We start from the raw sequence: 17,469 nt of genomic DNA on the forward strand, positions 1-17,469 counted from the left end.
CGTTATTAGACATGTTTGAAAAGTTTAACAAAAAAAAAAGATTGAATTAAATGCGAAAAAATCAAAGGTGTTGGTGTGTAGAAATAAGTTTTACAAATGATGCTACCGCCAAAATGACAATGTGATCGTGGCCGGTTACAATAATTACGAAAGCGCAAGTGTTAATCTTTTTTTGAGAGCAAATCACACAAAGATAACGTGATATGCACGTGGCCGCGAGATGAAATTAACTATGAGTTTCCCGGATGAGTTTCACTATGATTTAGATATCTGTCTATTGTCTGATCAATCGAGTTCGCAATGAAATGTCACTCCAGGCAAAATTATATTAATTATTACGGTATTAAGCTGCGAAGTCGGATGAGTTACTGAGCACGAGGTTCAACACGCCTCGTGCTGCAGGATGATTTCTTCTAGATGATTCTGTCAATGAGTCTTCCAGAGTTGCACACGGCAATGATTTTAATGAGCTTGCACTAATAGACAAAGGAATAAGTCGAACAACGATGAGTAGAAAACCTGAGAAAAGCACACTGCACTCTTAATGCACACGAGGCGATCTTTACACAGCAAGTGAAACAATGAATGAAAACTCGAGCCGGCAACGCTTTCGAGAATCGGAGGCGATAATTGAACGCCAGATCGATATCGATCCGGGGTGATCGGCCACGAGATGCTGCCCCGCGGCGGTAGCATAACTAATTAAGATGAAATCTTTTAACAGTTGGTATTCAATAAAAATGGAAAAAAAAGAGAGGTATGGAAATGGAAAAAGAAGGAACTAAAGTAGATAAAAGAATTTAAATATTTAGTTTTTGTGTTGAACAGAAAAAGAAATTATAATAATCATATAAAAGAGTTAAAAATAAAGAGAAAATTAGCAGCGAAACAATATGAAGTTTAAGAGAAAGGATTTGTAGGGAGGATTTTGAAAGAAGATGGGTCTCATTCAATTATGTAGTTAAAAGTGTGATGGAGTACGGAGTAGAGATATGGGGGTGGAATAAAGAAAAGAGTTGGACAAAGTATTGATAAATTATGTAAAGTGGATATTTAGATTATATTTTTGTACCCCAAGGTATATTATCAGGAAAGAATTAAATTTGAGAAAATTAAGAGTGGGATAGGGATTAAGAGCATGGAGATGTAAGGAGAAAATTAAGAATTTTAAGGATGACAGGATCAATGGATCAGAGAGAGACTGATAAAGAAAGTGAGAAAGTTGTTAATGAAGACAAAAATAAAGATGAAGACACTGTGTAGAAGTAATGAACAGAATTTCTCAGAATCTCTAAAATTAATAATAATAATTGCCTTTAATTCACGTTGACAAATTAATTTCTTTTTGATGGGGAGAAACCCACGTTCTCCGAGCTGTTAAACGCAACCCAAATTTATTAACCTGTAAACAAACAATAGTATCAGCACGGAAATACAGAACTAACTAAATTTAACCTAACCCAAAGTCGCACGGAACTAAATCTAATGCAAAATGGTACGGAACGGAATATGTGTAAACACGCGTATTACTAATCCTAACGCAAAGTTGTATAGAACAAAATTTACGCAAAGTAACGTACTAAATTAAACTTAACGCAATACCGTACGGAACTGTTAATACGCAAAACCGAGCATAACACCAAAGTTTGCATGCGTCTGTTACGCACTACACACGTGCTGAGTCCTTCGATAGACGTATTCCTTTTCGGCGGTTCCTTACGATCTCTCGATGGTAAACGCTCTCTGGTCTCCAAACTTGTACCACAATAATACAACAATGTTTGATTTGCACTTCTCACAACGCAGGCGGCTACATTCCTGGCACGTGATTAGCACGTGCCGACCGCGCGACGTGGTTTCTCTCAACGCCTTCTGGCCTCCACTTGGTACTTGGTAACAATTGAACACGGTCTCATGCAAGTTGTCCACTTATCATCTCTCCACGGGCAGCTCACCTTCTTACTTGCAAAATTCTCGCCCAAACTTCTCGCCTGATCACCTCAGCTCTCCTTTGATTTCCTCGCATTCGTAATCACTCTCGTCGTCGCTCTCTAAATCGCTTATGTCGCTCGCCAAGACTAAAATGTCAAGCAACGCCTCGCGTCAGTTGAAACCACCAATTGATCAGTTGATCAATTATAAACTACAATTAGTCGGCAACACACATTAGTCTTGCCCTTCCCCACCATGAGGGAAGGAAAAAATAGGTATATAAGAATCATCTAGTAACAAGTAAATTCAATATCAGAGCTTCTGTCCTGATGATGCAAACTGCAATGTTTGTAAAACGTTGGCACAACGCCGTCTTTCAACACGGCTCCCATCCAAAAACATCCATTTCTACTGAAGCCAGTAGCCGTGAAAATCTTAAAACTAGAATTATGAATCTTCACAAAGGAGCTATTTTAGGGTTGGTAAATTTATTTACCAAACTATAGAAGTCCTTGCACATCAAACTGTGCTCGTTAACCTTTCTGAAACGGTGCTGCAACGAATAAGTGGTACCAAAGTATTTTCAATTAAAAATTTTTTTTCACAATTAAAACAAATTCCATTTTTTAACAAGCATTATTAAAATTAATCAGAGAAAAAATTTCAGCAATCAAAAGAAACAGCTGGAACGTTCACTTGTAAGCTACTCAGGCTACATCTTACTTTGGCTAATACAATTGGATCCGATTCGTGGCAAATGTTTGATCAAGTAACACAAAAATAGGCTATAAGTTATGCGGAAGAAAGAAAAAAAAAATTTAAAAGTTTGATAAAATCACACCCAACATCCAAACCACAGACATGGCTCATATAGTCTAAAACCTCAGTAACCACACCTTATCTTCATTGGCGATAGCTATTGTTTCTAAAGGACACAATTTTGCCATAGCCCCAACGAAAATATTTACAGAAAAAATTATTTGTCAAATTGAAACAGTCATCTACACTCTGCTCACGGCAGCGGAAAACAACATGAAACAACCTTAATTTCAAAAAAGATATATAAAAACTATTTAGTAACAAGTAAGCTCAATATCGGAACTTCAGCACTGACGTGCAAACTGCAATGTTTGCGAAACGTTAGCACAACGCTGTCCCTTAACTAAATTTTCTTCCGAAAACCTCCATTAAAAATTTTTTTTTAATAAAATCTTAAAAAAATATTTTTTTTTTAATTTTTAATAAGATATTTACAGACGTTTTTTAAACATGCATTTTATATAACATATATATCCAGAAATAAATGTATTTATACAATATGACAAATATTCTTAAAACATTTTAAAACATTTAATTCAAACTGCTTACATTAAAATAGTTTTTTAAATTTTAATATTTAAATCAAATTTCAACATCAAAAAATTTAAACATTTTAAATGTTGTTTTTTAGGTATTTTTTAAATGTTATCTAAAGACGTTTTAAAAATGCTTTCTCTGAATATTTTTTAGACGTTTTAATATTTTCTTAAAAAGAGAGTAAAATTTACTTACTCATTTCAAACCATTGAGAATCTAATCCCGAAAATATGAAACATATTGGTCTTTTTATGTATAAAGAACGTTCTACTTTTTTAATTGTATTCTTTAATATTTTAGACCCAGTTATTGTAAATCCCCTGTACTGATGACCTTCAATATTATCACTATGAATATGATGTAACAAAGATATGTACTCTGCATCTATTAATCGATTTTGTACCTGCAATTAAAAACATAAACAATAATGTTTACAATAAAGTGTTAAAGTCGAAAATTGGAAACAAATTATACAAACAAAATTAAAACAAAAAGTTATTTATTATTTTGCAAAATTGGCAGTTATTATAATCAATTCAAAAGACTAACCAAACAAAAACATAGAAATCTATTGAATGAAGCGGAAAAATGACGTCGAGTATTCTTTAAAAGATATAGGTAAAATTTGCGAATAAAAATAAATAAATAGCATACTACTGTTGTAATCCAAGCCTCTAACAAAAATCCGCAAATATTCGCATGCCCCGGACAGCTAAAAAAATCTTAGCTGGTTGCTCAATTCCCATATTCAGCTGAGAATATGCGAAATTATGTGCTAGGTACTTCTGCGTAGTAAACGAAAGACATTAAAATAAAGGTCAATATCTTCCGCCACAAAATCTACTGACGGCCAAATTCATTCTAGCAACAGCTAACTATACAGGGTGTTTGATTCGAGGTGTCACGCCCGAAAAATTTAAATAGAGAATTAAATTTTAAGAAAAAAAGTCCTTTACAATTTTTTAAAATTTTTTACCGTTTTTGAGAAAAAAATTAAAATATGTTAGCGTAAGAGTGACAAGGAGGACACGCGGACTGAGCGCGACAGACGACGGCTAGTATTTTTAAGAATGATAGTAAACCGAGCGGCGATAAGAGAGTCGCGGCGAGTCTTCGCGGCGAAGACAAACAAACGCGTTCGCACGATCGATATCATTCACACCGATACTTTAAGGTCGCATCTTATTTATTGTTCACAACGTTTTTAGTAATTGAACGTAAAATGAGAAGGAAATAATGCGCTATCATTTCCTCACCACCTTGCGGTAGATAGCATGGTGCGTTTTTTTTATAGTGGTATCCCCGGTAGGCCTATTCCACTTTTCGCGCTTAATGTAAAAGTTGTTCGAAGTGCCCTCCCCTCTGCTGTAAGCAGAGTTCGGCCCTTCGAACAACATCGCGCGTCGCACGGTGCACCATTTCCGGTGAAATAGTCGCAAACGCCGCAACAATAGCTTCGCGTACGTCATTAACAGTTCTGTTTCGTTGGGGTTCTACTAGATTTTAATATGACCCCATAAAAAAATCTAATACGGTCAAATCTGGTGACCGTGCCGGGACATTGGGCCACCACGACCCATCCATCTGTCGCCGAAATGCGCATCTTCGCGCACTGCCAGGCAGGAATGAGCCGGTGCTCCGTCGTGCTGATAGATTATTCGCCTTCTTGTTTCCAGAGGCACGTCTTCTAATAGTCCCGGTAACACATTTTCTAAAAAATGCTGGTAACTTTCTCCGGTTAATCGCGGAGGAAGGAAATGTGGACCGATCTGAATTGAATAAAAGAAAATATGCGTTACAAAATGTTTAATAAAATAATCTGTTATGTTTATACTTACCACTTGATTACCGACGACTCCCGCCCATACATTCACGGTCCATCGATACTGGAATGCTCCTTGTCGTATCATATGCGGATTTTCGTCCGACCAATACAAGTGGTTTCTTGAATTAAAAACACCGTTCAGTGTAAATGTAGACTCGTCGGTCCATAAAATAATATCGGGAAACGATGCGTTTCGCCGACATTTTGCAAGGAACTCTGTAAAATAAATGATTTTTTTAACAATTATTATTCTCTTTAAAATTAAAACAAATATAAATTATTAATAAAAATACCTTCGCAAAACCGGAGCCGTGATCCATCCCTCGGTAAGCTGCTGTACTCGTTGATCGTGGTACGGGTGTAACATATTTTCTCGAAGAGTATTGTGCACCGTGTATGTTGATAAATGAAGATGATGTGCCACACGACGTACACTCATTCTCGGCTGATCAGAGAATAAGTCGAGCACTCGTTCTTCATCTTGCACTTGATGTCGCGCAGGTGCATTATTTCGATTATGCACAAGACATCCCGTCTCGCGTAATCTCTGCACTACGCGGAAAATTGTCCGGTTGCACGGATAGTGTGCTCGCCCAGGAAACCGTTCGATGTACAATTCGGCAGCACGAGTGGCGTTTTCACCGGCTAGCCCATAGGCTATTATCATATCCGTATATTCTTGTGGAGTATAACTTCCCATTTTAACAGATTGTCACACCACGAATACTAGATGACTAGTGACTGCTTTAAAAAATTTTGTTATCACAATTCTTGACAAAAACAATTGTACGTAGATTTTTTGATCGGTTTTTTATCTACGTGTAAATTTTTCCGATCAAAAAATCTACGTACAATTGTTTTTGTCAAGAATTGTGATAACAAAATTTTTTAAAGCAGTCACTAGTCATCTAGTATTCGTGGTGTGACAATCTGTTAAAATGGGAAGTTATACTCCACAAGAATATACGGATATGATAATAGCCTATGGGCTAGCCGGTGAAAACGCCACTCGTGCTGCCGAATTGTACATCGAACGGTTTCCTGGGCGAGCACACTATCCGTGCAACCGGACAATTTTCCGCGTAGTGCAGAGATTACGCGAGACGGGATGTCTTGTGCATAATCGAAATAATGCACCTGCGCGACATCAAGTGCAAGATGAAGAACGAGTGCTCGACTTATTCTCTGATCAGCCGAGAATGAGTGTACGTCGTGCGGCACATCATCTTCATTTATCAACATACACGGTGCACAATACTCTTCGAGAAAATATGTTACACCCGTACCACGATCAACGAGTACAGCAGCTTTTACCGAGGGATTTTGGATCACGGCTCCGGTTTTGCGAAGGTATTTTTATTAATAATTTATATTTGTTTTAATTTTAAAGAGAATAATAATTGTTAAAAAAATCATTTATTTTACAGAGTTCCTTGCAAAATGTCGGCGAAACGCATCGTTTCCCGATATTATTTTATGGACCGACGAGTCTACATTTACACTGAACGGTGTTTTTAATTCAAGAAACCACTTGTATTGGTCGGACGAAAATCCGCATATGATACGACAAGGAGCATTCCAGTATCGATGGACCGTGAATGTATGGGCGGGAGTCGTCGGTAATCAAGTGGTAAGTATAAACATAACAGATTATTTTATTAAACATTTTGTAACGCATATTTTCTTTTATTCAATTCAGATCGGTCCACATTTCCTTCCTCCGCGATTAACCGGAGAAAGTTACCAGCATTTTTTAGAAAATGTGTTACCGGGACTATTAGAAGACGTGCCTCTGGAAACAAGAAGGCGAATAATCTATCAGCACGACGGAGCACCGGCTCATTCCTGCCTGGCAGTGCGCGAAGTTTTGGATGCGCATTTCGGCGACAGATGGATGGGTCGTGGTGGCCCAATGTCCTGGCCGGCACGGTCACCAGATTTGACCGTATTAGATTTTTTTTTATGGGGTCATATTAAAAATCTAGTAGAACCCCAACGAAACAGAACTGTTAATGACGTACGCGAAGCTATTGTTGCGGCGTTTGCGACTATTTCACCGGAAATGGTGCACCGTGCGACGCGCGATGTTGTTCGAAGGGCCGAACTCTGCTTACAGCAGAGGGGAGGGCACTTCGAACAACTTTTACATTAAGCGCGAAAAGTGGAATAGGCCTACCGGGGATACCACTATAAAAAAAACGCACCATGCTATCTACCGCAAGGTGGTGAGGAAATGATAGCGCATTATTTCCTTCTCATTTTACGTTCAATTACTAAAAACGTTGTGAACAATAAATAAGATGCGACCTTAAAGTATCGGTGTGAATGATATCGATCGTGCGAACGCGTTTGTTTGTCTTCGCCGCGAAGACTCGCCGCGACTCTCTTATCGCCGCTCGGTTTACTATCATTCTTAAAAATACTAGCCGTCGTCTGTCGCGCTCAGTCCGCGTGTCCTCCTTGTCACTCTTACGCTAACATATTTTAATTTTTTTCTCAAAAACGGTAAAAAATTTTAAAAAATTGTAAAGGACTTTTTTTCTTAAAATTTAATTCTCTATTTAAATTTTTCGGGCGTGACACCTCGAATCAAACACCCTGTATAATGTGCAGTCCGATCCGGTCAAAGCTTAAGCCATTTTTATCTAAGCAATTTGGTCACATGCGATTAATCACCTCAAATTGCCTGGTGTAACCAAATTGCTATAAATTGTTAAAATTCTAATTAACGATCGGACGTTGCTGAGTAAAACAATGCTTTTACAAAAATTACACATTTACACCAGTATAAAGTCCGGGAAGCTGGAATTTTGCTAGCTTCGGCTCCGCTATTCCCTGTTAAGAAGTGAGCAAATTTTTATTTTAAGTGCGTGCCTAATCTATACTAAAGATATTAATTACTACACATATTAATCATATATATGTAAGATAAGCCAACAAAGGGAACGGAGCCTGCAAGCCAATGTGCTTGTCCCAAACAGATCAGATGTGTAAAGATGTACGTTGAGTAAAGTAGCAAAGTGTAATTAAAATCATAAAACAATGGCACAGTGTAAAATTTATTTTAAGTACTTTATTCTTCCATCACCTCATATGTTTGAGAGTTAGGCGAATATTTGTATTCTCGCGCTAGTGACACGCGAGCCGCTGATTCGGCAATGGATAGAGAAATAACTCATTGGCTGCTGTTCACCTCGCGCAATTCTGATTAGTTGACCAATAGTGTCGTAGTACTACGGGCTCGTTCGTGCTAATGCGCAGCACGTTTCTTGTTCGTCGTCGTCCGGCAATTCACTATCTAGTTAGACGAGCCTCGTTAAGGATACCTCAGTGTCAAAGTAGTTAAGAGAAGTAAAATTTTATAAAATCAAGAAGTCAGCCTAGCCTATTTTTCTCTCAAGAGACATCCTCCAACTTTTCTATATGAAGAAACGTTACAAGAGGGAAAAAGAAGCAGCTCTCTTCACACGGCAAGCGATACTTGCATGAAACATCATATATAAATCAGACATAACAAAGAATACTAAGAGAGTAGATGGAACTAATCGAGATAAGTAGAAAAGTTTTGTACCATTCTGCAAAATTCTCAATCGTTATTGAAAACAAAATTAAAATGTACAAAATGTATAGGCGTAAAAGCGATAAAAAAGCTGCACGTGAGTAAACGCAACGATGCGATGGTGCCATTTATAACCATTTGGACGGGCCCGGTCGGTATATATGTGACAGATCCCTCCAACGTCACACGCCGGATGACGTTATTGCATACGTTGCCGGCCGTCCGGAAGAGAAAACAATTATTAATCCCGCGATCTTTCTTATAGCATTATTTATTCCGTGGTCACCGCTTAGCGACAACTAATATCTCGGGACTTCCCCGGTTGATTACGGCTAATCTCCCGGGGCTTTCCCGATCTACTTTCTATAGACAACGGCTCTGTAGGTTCGTTGCATCAGTCGAGCCCTCAGAGTCTTTCCGATTTTCGTAGCAAGCGCATCGACGAGCTGTCGTCTTCCACGACACTTGTCAGTCTTTGTTACCGCGTACCAGTTTGTGCGTCGAGTGCATCCGTGCTAAACTGCGTACCCAAGCCTGGCCAGGCCACTTGCGAATTGCGAGCCCTTAGCGTTTGCTGCCGAATAGCATCTTTCCGCCCTTGCGGAATTCAGATAAGTGCGACGCGGTCTATAACGACCCGTTCTTGTTTCCTCGCATGAGAGGACCGCTTTCTATTATCATGTACATTTTGCTTTTCTTGTCATTTCTTATTATTTGTTATTTTGTTTATATATTTGTTAAATATATTTAGTTACATTTTGTTAACAAGTGTTTACCTTTCTGTTGTTAAATTCTGACCCTAACTCTGCGCAACTTGTAACGCCGGCTGGACACCGTCAATGTTTACATATATACATATTGTTCAAAAATTTGAATTCATAATGATAATTGTTACCGCCGCGGGGCAACACCTTGTGGCCGATCGCCAGCGACGGATCGATATCGATCCGTCGTTCGATTATTGTCTCCGATTCTCGAAGGCGGTGCCGGCTCGAGTCTTATCATTATTGTTTCAGCTGTGTCAAGTATCACCTCGTGTGCATCGACGTGCAGTTTGCTTTTCGTAGGAATTTTACTCATTGCATCACTCATCGGATCACTCATCGCTTTGTCTTTAGTGCAACTCATCCAGATCATACTCGCCGTGTGCAACACGCCAAGAATCATCTGGAAGACATCATCTTGCAGCACGAGACGTGTTGAACCTCGTGCTCAGTAGCTCATTAGACTTTGCAGCGTGTAATCTCATAATTAATATAATTGTGCGTTTAGTCTAAAATCATTGCGAACTCTGAAATCTAATCAGACGGACAGATCTCAGCTTCAGTAAACTCTTTAGTGAAAACTCATTGTTAAACTCAGTGCGGATTTTATTCACCGGTCACGTGCTTACCGCGTGTCTCCACGTGATTGGTTCAACGAAGGAAATAACATCCGCATTTTCGTCTAAATTAAACCGGCCACGACCGCGTTAACATCCTCGCGGCGTAACTCATAAACTTGGTAACGATTCATTAATTTTGTAAATATTCATCTTTATACATATATATATATATATATATATATATATATATATATATATATATATATATATATATATATAATTTGTAATTACATCATTAATTTGCACTACCGTTATTTTATATATTCTTACATTTTTTAATTTCTTTATTATTTTTTTTTGTTATATAATTTATATACTTATAATTTTGCTTTTATAAAATTTTTATTACAATTTTTAACGTATAAAATAAAGAGAATTGTGCTATTTTTTATACTGTGACTTATTTTAAAGATTTGTGTAGACAGTTATAACAGCTGTATGACCGGACCCGCCCAAAGCTAAGTTTAACGACGAACTTAACCGAGCAAGACTGAAATGAACCGAATGCGTCGGGAACTTTGAGACTTTGTAACACCAAACCGCGTCGAACTGACGGCTTCGGCGGCAACAACATCTCCGGGAAAAGACAACTTTTCACCCCGGTCACTTATTTTATTACGCTGCCGACATCTCCGTCTAATCATTCCTCGTTTCAGTTAGCTTGTGGCTCTTTCTTGCTCATCTGAACGCCTTTGTCTTCATTGCTTGTTTTCAGTTCTGGTGAGAAGCCTCCACATGACTTGATACAACACAAAAATAAAGGTCGCAAACAGAAAAATAAAATTACAATATAAAACGGATCTTCCGGAAATTTTTCCGTTCCTCGCTCCCGGTTATTAGCGGTCCGTTGAATGCGCAATCGCAGAAAACTACGATAAGGCAGCGAAAGTTATCACATTATAAGACAAATATAGTTGTATAGTAATGCTTAAGAAAACTTTTGTTACGTCCTGTAACTCCACATCTCCTTTTTCCGACACATGGTTGATAAAGCAGATAATGAAAAGTATACCGAATGTATTGGTATCAAAGGAGAGGGTTCTAAGTTTCCAGAAAAATAGTTTTAACTGACGGAATATCCTGAATCGCCGGATGTATAAAATAAAAGAAGGAACCTGAAACAATTGTACAACAGATGTGGAATATAAAAATCGAAACGAAAGGATTTGTCAAAATATTCATAAAACATTAATAGCTCGGAAAGATTTGGAATATCTTAAACTAACAATAAATGTCTGGCGGTACAAAGGAAATTCCGGAAGAAAAACAATTCAGTAAAATCAAATTTCGCCGTGGATCCTAGGGATTAGAAAAAAAGAGGCAAAAAGCCTGTAATAATAAAAATGGGATACGCGGCCGGAAACTATAAAATTCAGGCAGCAATTGCACGCTGCCGATAAAAAAAAAAGAGTTACCTAAGCATTTTCGAATCTGTTATCTGGAAGCTTGGAAGGGCTAAAACCATGTAGAGGGGAGCTCATAAACATTTTCTCCTGGACCAATAGATATCGGGAACTCCTCACCAAAAATTAGAAACTAAGGGTGAAAACTTAGAAAATTAAGAAAACTGAGAGAAGGGCGACCAATAATTGCAAAGACGGAAAAGTGGAGGAATAAGCTTAACGAATAGAATTCAAATTTTGGATAAGACTGAGAATCTGGCGCTGGTCCTCCCCTTTTCCGAGCTTATAAAACCGAGCGTTTCGACGACGCTCGCTCCCATTCTGTTCTAAAATCTAATTAGCTCAGTTACTCTAAAAATTTTTAAGTGTTTTGTGTGATTATCTTGTGTGGGCGAAATAAAGGAAACGTCTCAAAAAATCATCCGAGAGAACTTGAAGTCATCAAATAGTAAGTGTCATCATTTATTTTATCCTCATTTTTCCTTTAATTTTGAAACGGTTCCACTAAAATAGTTTTTATTTAATTCATATATATATATACATATATAAAAATGAAAATTGAGGAAATGGTCAGGGTGCCGTTCACACTTTATAGTTTCGCTATCTTTCTCTCGAATCCTCCTATTTTCTCGGGTAGCTCGACCCGTCTAGTGGGCTTCCTTTTGTCGGGGGTTGCGATATGCCGCCAATAAATGGTGACTATCAAAACCTTGACTTGAGTAAGGCCCCCATTCGGCTAGAGGAACTCTGAGAGACTTTAAGGTGACGACGGAGAGATCCGAAAGGAGGTGTGAGGCGTGATGCCCAGGCATATTTTCCTCTCCATAATTCATTTATTAATTTAATTCATTGAAATGAAATCCTTTTAGTGGAATCATCGAATATAAGAACTATTAAGAAACGTCGGGCTCGCCGTAATCGGCAAATACGGAATCTGAGGAGCCTAATCCAGAGCTTTTTCGTGCAATACTTGTTCGCGGCGGCGCCAGGGGAGATAAAGACCGACCCTCCCCGAAGAAGAGGAGAGAGGTCGTGGTCGCCTCAACCCCCAGCTCCCCCGAATTCACCGGCTCCCGAAGAAGTTCCCCAGAGCACTAACACATCCGGGGAGCTGCCCCATTCTCCGAGTCCGCTGCGTATAAATGACCACGCGACCGAATCTGAGCCTGATTCGGAGCAGTTCCGCCCTACGACTCCTTCCTATTCTCCGGACATTTCAATTCATTCTCCAGGAGCTGCACCTAGAGCATGCTCCTCTCCTATCTCGTCCCCGATACTTCATCCTGGGAAGCCTGAGGAGGTCGACTCCTTCGCTGATGACGATACCGTCTTCTGGCAAGAGTCTGACGGCCCAGAGCCTTCCCCCTCCCCCGCCCCGAGTGTGGAGTTCCTCGGCGGGCAAGAGGAACCCAGAGCGATCGTAGATCCTCTCCTTGAGCTCCTCCGGAGGACTTGCTCTCCGTGGACGGATTCCGTCCCCGAGAGGGCCTTCACAATAGGCCCTGATTCCTTTGATCCTGAGGAGATCAGGAGAGAGGCCAGTAGGGCATCTCCTGATCAGAACGTCCTCATTTTTTATCCCGGGGTGGAACACCCTTTCTTAGCTCCGATCAGGCTAATTGATCGAGTATTCCCGAGATCGTCGGCTAAGATCTCGGAAATTATAGAAATAGAACTCGATTAGTGTTATTATAGATTTTTCAGTTATTTCCCGCGTAGTTTTAGTTAAGAAAAATGTTTTTAAATTTAGTATATTCAATTAAAATTTTAATTAGTTAATAATTTCCTTTGTCTTATTATTATTATTATTTTAATTATATTCCACCATCTCCATTTTGCATCAGTTAGAAAAATAAAAATGTTAAATTAAATCTTGCTAAAATCAGAGTTCTGCAATTTCCTTTTTATGAACCTTTGAGCTCCATTTGTTGCGAAATCACCTCCGGTTCTTTCCCTGGGAACAAGAAGTAAAATTCTTTCCCTCAAAAGAACAAAAATCGCGCTAACTCGAACCTTTTTGTCACTCAAATCTATTCCTAGCGCTTTATACGCGTGGCGTGGTGTCGCACGCGTCACGCAAGAATTGGTAGTTGCGTCTCTCTCTCTACCCTTTACTTGCTCTCAAACCATTTCCTTAATCGCCGAGAAGCGGTAATCCTTCTACTAGAAATATTCCCAAACTTGACGTAACACTTTAAATAAAATTTTTTGATTGCTGTAAGCAGAGTGGCGGTCCACGGTGTACCCCGCATGGGAAATATACTCGATACATACTGCGACGTGGCGACTTTCGCTGCTTTGCTGCATCTTCCCGCGACCGTCACAAAGCACAGAGGCACTCGGCGGACTATCAATAACATGGGGCGCGATGTCGAGACATCTCCGGAGGGTCCGAGGAGCGTTTTCTTTCTTTTTATTTATCGCGAGTTTTTTTTTATTTTTGTATCGCATCCTGTGGGGGCTTTTCACTGGAGCCGAGAACCAGAGATGGGAAGCAGCGAAAGAGTAAAGGTATCGGCAAGCCAAGTGGCCAACAGCAAAATGAGGACCTACGCGTAGAACCGTGCCTGAGACGGGAGGCTACCCGCATAGAGACACCAAAAATAACGGAAGTGAAAAAACCGTTTCATTGAGAGGACACAGTGTCATCGAGTACGCCGTATCAAATTTGTAATCGACGCATAACATCGGTCAGATATATCAAACAGATCCCGTGAAGGCAGCTGCGTTCGGGAAAAACTAGCGGCGACATCGCGCGCAAAAATTGAGCGAAAACTCCTTTGGAAGTAAAGAAAAGCCAGGCTTTCTGCTAAAATTGATCGCGATCTTCGCACTCTTTCGTGTTAGCAAATGCCCAAAACAGATCGAATAGCGGTTAAGAGAGAGAAAGCGATATTACAGCGGTCAAGAGAACGAGAAAAGCGGCGGCAAGACGTTCAGGAGACGAACTGTTTCGATGAGGTCGATCATCTGCATTTGCGATATAATCTTTGTAAAACCTTCCGTTTCTTGAGAAGGCGGTCGCATGTCCAAACGTTGTCGGACCATTGTGTCGTGAAACTATCCGGGGTTTTCAAGGTCAGTGATATTACTGCATTAGAACTTTGAACTCAGATCTGTTAATGTAGCCTCCGGGACACGTTTGGGCTTGACCAGCTGATCCTTGCGATAATCCGGCGAGATATTTGTCTTGTTATTAGTCATGTTCGGACCTCTAGAAATTGCGTTTGAGTGCGCACATGGAAAGCTCTCGGCAACGGTTGATATCAGCAACGACTCACCACGATAGGATTGGAACGGCGAATGACATTTTTGTGTTATGTTCCACGTTTTTTAGTTTGAGCGACCGCGACGTGTGTTCGGTCACTGCGTAGTTGGCACCAAAACAAACAGGGGCAGCCCGCGCTTACAAAGAGTTCTTCTTGTACGGTATAGGTCGGTTTGTTGTCCAGCGATTTTTGGCATATTGTCCCAAGTTCGTGTGTTTTTATTTCTTTTCTCCTTGTTCATGCCACTTTGGGCCAATAGTGGATTTCTTTTTCTTCGACAATGTCATACCAAAGATAATAAAGTACGTTATTTTATTTTTGTTAATTTTGTAAAAATTATTTAGCCATTTACTGTTTTTTTTCTTAACGAGTTCTTTCGTCTCTCACCGTTAAGATGAGATAGTCTCCGCGCGCGGCTAAGTCGGGATATTGTGTTTTTCGTGACTTTTTGACGTTTCAGTTAGTTTGTGAGTGGCACAGCGAAGCCCGTGCTTGGTGTCCAACCAAAGATTTTACGTACACCGTTCTACCGCGCGTTGAAACAAGCCGGAGGGCTCTCCACCTTTCCTATCCGCTGCTCCTCGTGTAACATTCCCTTTTTTGATAACGTTTTTTTTTCTCGACGTTCCGAACGGAACGCCGACGAAGAAAAGATAATATTACGTAACAATACAAAATTTTATTATTTTACTGTTATAACGAATTTAATTATTGTTACGTCGCGAAGGTGTTAACGCGACCGTGGCTGGATCGTGCGTATCGAAAAGGAGATTTTAAGCCCTTCGATGAGGGAAGGTCACACGGAGACCGAGGGATCGCGCATGTGATCCGAAAAAATTAGATTTGCACTGAGTTTACTGAAATAAATGATTACAGTCTAAAAAAAAAAAGTATTTACTTGATTGTCTGTTTGTTTCACTAATGATGTCTTACTACCGCGTATAATTATATTAATTAGTACGGGTCGAGCACTAGAAAAAGCTGCTGATCTACTGAGCACGAGACTCAACACGCCGCGTGCAGACCAGTGAGTTTTCTCAAGTTACACACTAAATTGAATGTTAGCAAATCTATTGTTTCGTTGAGTGATCACAAAGAGACAAAGTCGATGAGTCGTACACGATGAGTAAAAGCTAATAAAAATTGATATCAAAACTGCACACACAAAGCACACGAGGCACACACGGTGAACTCTGTACGAATGATTAGACAGGAAGGACTACGCGAGCCAGTATCGCCTTCGAGAATCAGAGGCGATAGTCGAACGCGGAAATCGATATCGATCCGGAACGATCGGTTACAAGATGCTACCCTGCGGTGAGCCTACTTCTATTAGTGAAAATTCTAACAACTGTTTAAAAATAAAAACAGTGAAAAATCCTTGTTCTTTAATTGTTTAAGCGTTTTTTTTCTAATTAGAACTCTTCGTTCCCGCATGCACAACTACTTTATTTTTGGTTCGCCAATTTATACGCGAATTAATACCCAAAAATTTTAAAGCTTGGAACTTGACATAATTTTATCCTTACTATAATACGAAACAAAAAACCAATCTAGCAACGCTTGTTTAAACCCTTGGCTCTTATTATAGTTGATACCAATAGTCAGTCGCTATATTGCATTCGCCGTCGTAATTGCGATTTCATTAGCAACATTGTACTTCGTTACTTTAACATACGTACTTAGTTCCGCGCGTGAATCTCAATATGCTCCGAACTGCTCTTTGCTCGCACGCGGCGCAATCGAAGAAAGATTTACAGTAAATTCGTTAATAAAAAAACAAATGCTTATTCCTACACAAGCATTTGTAAAGTGAATTAATTGAAGTGCTCATTCCTTACCTTCTGCATCTGCTTCGCGAACTATCAAGCTTTGGCAAACACTAATAATTAAAAAATTGTGTTTGCGATTCTCAAACAGTCAACGCGTAACTCGTGAGCAATTCGATACACTTTGCCGAGAACACATTTGAATATTGCGTGTACTAACAGCCTGACCCTTCACAAATCAATCAACTGCTGTAAAGCGCCCGGCTTGACTGACGAAATTGCTTTGACATTTTACCGATTTCGAGTTAGTAGCAGTTTAAGAGTCATTGTAAAAACATTTTTATTTTAGCGAATTCGAATTTTTTTCGTAACTTTTCTGACTTTATGGGAATCTCATCGGTATCCAGTTTGTTGCACCATCATACAGTCTGTTGTATGAGTTCGTGATTATTGAGTACGTTTCAAGAGGACCACGGAGTTTTTTTTCTCAGCGAAAGACAATAACGGTTAACTGCACCGCGATATCCTCTTCTTCGCGCTTTATCTTATATTCGAGTGCAAAATAATCTGCTTCGTCTGAGCGATCTTCAAACGCTCATCAAGATCTCTATCGGACCGTTTCCTGTAGCAGAATCACGAGGATCCAAAGATTTCCGATGTAATACCGTTATGGTAGCACTTCTTGACTTTTGTTAGTGTGAAATTAACAATCCTCACTTTTTAGTGTTTATTTCCATCTTTTAGTGTTAAATAAATAAACTTCAATTGTAAACAGAGCTTGATGTATTTATTTCTTCTTTTTTCTTGTGGTTGGTTATTTTTTCCTGATTCACATTGCGACGATCATCTCTGGCCAATCCCGACGTTCAATCGTGCTATGTTTGACAGTAATCACGCGTTTAAGCATGCACAAATTTTGTTATTTTATAATTAAAAATTTTTTTGGTAAATATTGTACTAACATATTTAAAA

General features: G+C 39.3%; 1 protein-coding gene across 4 annotated transcripts in view; it reads right to left on the reverse strand.

Moving 5' to 3' along the window:
- The window catches only part of LOC139104110 (fatty acid synthase-like), a 317,124-nt gene that overhangs the window by 192,485 nt on the left and 107,170 nt on the right, over positions 1-17,469 (reverse strand). For all 4 annotated transcript variants that reach the window (XM_070659343.1, XM_070659342.1, XM_070659341.1 and 1 more), the window contains exon 6: positions 3,484-3,691. In XM_070659343.1, the coding sequence (XP_070515444.1) occupies positions 3,484-3,691 (208 nt within the window). The remainder of the gene's footprint in view (positions 1-3,483; positions 3,692-17,469) is intronic.

Source organism: Cardiocondyla obscurior, linkage group LG07, assembly GCF_019399895.1.
Source record: "Cardiocondyla obscurior isolate alpha-2009 linkage group LG07, Cobs3.1, whole genome shotgun sequence".
NCBI lineage: Eukaryota > Metazoa > Arthropoda > Insecta > Hymenoptera > Formicidae > Cardiocondyla > Cardiocondyla obscurior.